The sequence below is a fragment of the Atta colombica genome, unplaced genomic scaffold, assembly GCF_001594045.1.
Source record: "Atta colombica isolate Treedump-2 unplaced genomic scaffold, Acol1.0 scaffold1, whole genome shotgun sequence".
Classification (NCBI taxonomy): domain Eukaryota; kingdom Metazoa; phylum Arthropoda; class Insecta; order Hymenoptera; family Formicidae; genus Atta; species Atta colombica.
Window position 1 is genome coordinate 577,568 of NW_017259183.1, and position 3,827 is coordinate 581,394.

The 3,827-nt window shown below is 43.1% G+C and overlaps 1 protein-coding gene across 1 annotated transcript in view; it reads left to right on the forward strand.

Annotated features, from left to right (window-relative positions):
* Window positions 1-3,493, forward strand: part of LOC108694986 (homeotic protein spalt-major-like) — a 90,326-nt gene extending 86,833 nt beyond the window's left edge. Inside the window, exons 4-8 of the mRNA XM_018204690.1 lie at window positions 115-402; window positions 1,040-1,421; window positions 2,033-2,181; window positions 2,404-2,577; window positions 2,902-3,493. Of these exons, the coding sequence (XP_018060179.1) occupies window positions 115-402; window positions 1,040-1,421; window positions 2,033-2,181; window positions 2,404-2,577; window positions 2,902-3,294 (1,386 nt within the window). The 3' untranslated portion in view covers window positions 3,295-3,493. The remainder of the gene's footprint in view (window positions 1-114; window positions 403-1,039; window positions 1,422-2,032; window positions 2,182-2,403; window positions 2,578-2,901) is intronic.
* The last annotated feature ends 334 nt before the right edge of the window (window positions 3,494-3,827 follow it).

Below are 3,827 nucleotides of genomic sequence, written 5' to 3' on the forward strand. Positions count from 1 at the left end.
CAGTTAGAAATAAATAATTAAATATTAGAAATGCCTTTCATCACGCAAAGTTTTTTCTACTATATCTATTCGCACCACTTCTATATTGTCCTCGTTGTTCTGCTGTACTTTCAGAACGATGATTCCGGTCAGCAAGTATGTTCCTGCGCGGATCAACCCTTCGCCGCGAAGGGTCCGATTCTCCCACAACCCAATTCCCAATATCGCTCGTACCCGGCGAAATCGGCCGCCGGAAATAGTGAGAAACCGAAACGCAGGCGGCGGCGGCCTGAGGAACGGAAGAACCGGGGGCGGACAGGAACAGGAGGGGGGCGAAGGCTGACGTCTGTTTATCCTGCCGTCCGCCTGCCCCCGCTGATGCCACCCGCCCTCGGACTTCTACCCTCGGACCACGTCTTCCTGGTAAGAGTCTCTCCTCTACCAGCAAGCGTACAACACGCGTTTGTCCTGCGCTCTCGTGCAATCGATTATCATAACCAAGTCGAAATTATTTTTTTTTACGTAATAATATTGTGTAATTTTTTACGTAATAATAATATTGTGTTCTTTCTTTTCGCGATTGACAAATGATCTAAATTCAATAATTCGAAACATAATTATCATAAGTTTAAGTAAAATATATACATTCGCGCAATATATGCGATAACTTTGTTTTATCAGAATAATACAGAAACGTAAATATTGATTAGACGTGAATTATATTACTTTGATTAAAAAAAAATATGTAAAAATGAAAAAAAAAGTTATTTTAACTCGTACGTACTCAAACAAAATAAGAAGCAAAAAGGATATTTTGTGATGAGTTAAAATCATTAAAATCGTAAATTTAATATAAATTTAATATAAATAATCGCAAGATGAACTTCCCATTTAAAATAATAGTATAAAGTTCCTAATCTGTATATAATATTCAACGGCGCAGATCGTTAATATATTGCACATAGATGCCTTACATGGATAACAATGTTACAACTGTTCTTTTCTAGGAACCACAGTCAACTGCTTAATTAAATACAATAGAACGTGTTTTGATGCGCAGGGTAATATGAAGCAGCATATGTTGACTCACAAGATTCGCGATATGCCGCCACATCTGTTCAGCGATCCAAAGCATCAACAGCAGCAGCAACAGCAGCAACAACAACAACAACAGCAGCAGCAGCAGCAGCAGCAGCAGCAGCAGCAGCAGCAGCAGCAGCAGCAGCAGCAGCAGCAGCAACAACAACAGCAACAACAACAACAGCAGCAGCAGCAAGAACAAGAGACTTCCAGAAGTCCAATGTGCATTGATGATTCGAGCCTACCGCCCCCACCTCCACCACCTCCACCACCCCCGCCGATGCCACCGACGTCCATCGAATCCACAATACCGGTGAAAAGATCGCCGGAAGGAGATCTGCCAGCACCAAAAAGACCAGCCAGTAAGTATGATTTTACTTGCGTTCGCTTTTATAAGAAAAAAAAGAAAAAAAAAAGACTTTCTTACATATGTACATATACACGCGCGCGCGCATACGCGCAACACAAAATCTGCTTCTTCATCGAGCGCCACCCGTATTATTCGAACTCAGCTTCGCTCGGCTACGATCTCATTGCTAACGCGTTGTCAATCACGATTGATGACCCCTCTCGCTAACGAAAATCGTAGTTTGGAATGTCTGATGCTATTGCTTCGCAACACGCTTATTAGACTCACTTTTCTTCCTGCTTCTTGTTCATCATTATTTTTACACACTAGATTGCTGGTGACGGATTACGCTTATTCAATTCATTTCTTCATTCATATAGGACAAATTGGATTTTTTGTAGTTATGGTGGCATTGTATTTTTATTTCCGATACTGATTACCAATGATATGAATAAATATGATTTTATTAAATAAAAGACATTACTGAGTCAATTTATATCACATTTTTATAATTTTCAAGATCCATATAGCCTCAGACTGAGACTTTTACGATTTTTTAATCATTACCATATCACTATCACGAAGTCAGGGGCAGTTTAGCGAAACCATTATGTGTATTTGCAGGCCTGCCGAGCAAGCATTTGTGCCAGATTTGCAATAAGAATTTCTCCTCGTCTTCGGCGCTCCAGATCCATATGAGAACTCACACTGGTGACAAACCATTCCGATGCACTGTCTGCCAGAAGGCGTTCACCACCAAAGGCAACCTCAAGGTATAACACATTAATTTTCTAGATGTCGAAAGTCTGAGTTCCTTCTACATGTTCCTGAAAAATCTTTACTAACACCAGCTAGCCGCTACCGCTTTCTACTAACGCCAAAACGCGTAAACATCGCAAGTCGCTCGAGCTCGATGAAAGATCAGCGCTTTACCCGATCGAAAAACTGACGCGCGATATCGCCTCTTATCGCTTTTCTGATATTTCTTACCGCAGGTGCACATGGGTACTCACATGTTTACCAACGGAACGTCACGCCGAGGTCGACGGATGTCATTGGATATACCTCCCCTGCCAATCACGCCCAAGGACTCGGAATTTCTGCAAAGACGACCGGACCTTTTTTACCCGTATCTTCCCGCGCCATTCCTTAACGGCGTCCAGCAGAAGGTAATACTTATATCGCTCGAACTGAAAGGCTGTTCCGTGTTAGCGTAATTCAAAGACGATTAAGTGTAATAAGTGTTTTATAAACATCTTGCTATAGAAATGTTGAATTCATCAAGGAAAAATTCGCGGAAATTTTTATTTTATTGCATTTTCCAATGTTGCATAACGATTGCTGCTCTATTTAAAACGTTTGATAGTATACACGATTAAGTACAGAGGCATCACGGAAGCCGCATTAATAATCACCATTTATTTCATTTTTATAGGTAATTGCTCTCGAATAAACCTAACCAAAATAAACCTAACGGCGTACATTACTTACAGCTGAACGAGATTTCGGTGATTCAAAGTAGCAACGGGTTACCACCCCATTCCTTGAGCGCGGGCAAATACGCGGCAAGTCTATTCGGCTCGGTGTATGGTGCCGGCGGAGGTGGCTTCTCCTTGGATAAACCAATGGGGCCAACAAACGGACCTCTAGTGGATGGCAAGTCCGCGATACCTTCGGGATCCATGCTCTTCCAAACACCATCGCCCTCGCATTCACCTGGCGCGTCATCCAATGGTAATCAGACGTCCGCTAGCGTGTCTTGGACCGGCGATACTCTTCAGCACCATTTCGATCGAGAAACACCGAACAGAACGGAGAATGATGCCACACCGCCCACAGCACGGTTACCACCGCCACCAGCGAGAGGAGAGGGATTAGCTGCGTGAAACTTGACGGATACATATCTTTCCACCTAGCTACATGAAAGGCGCGAATGTTCGTTCACACAGCGGCCGCATCTCCGCCACGTAAGAGGCTGATAATATAATTGATACAATTCTCTCAGACTGAATTAGTTTAGAAGAAAAAATAAAGAATCGCGACGATTAAATGTTGATAGCGGGAAATTTTGACTCCGCCATCCCTCCGTCCCAATCGGCGAAGGTTTATTATCGACTCATTCGGTTCCACAAGACCGCGCGATCATCAGGGAGGAAGCTACAGTTTTCAATCGCGCAATGATGCATTGCGTAAAGATGATTTCGCAAATCTCGATCGGAGCAGTCATAATATATCACAGCTACTTTTTCCGTGCTGTATTCGTGCATTTCAAAAGAAGACAATCTTCGGAACTGAAAACGATCGCCTAATCTCTCACATCGGGAGAGCACGACCGGAAACGATCACCGGGACAATCGCACGATCGAACGTAGCTCGTTGGTGATCGAGTTTTACTTTTGGCATTTCTTCACGTACGAGT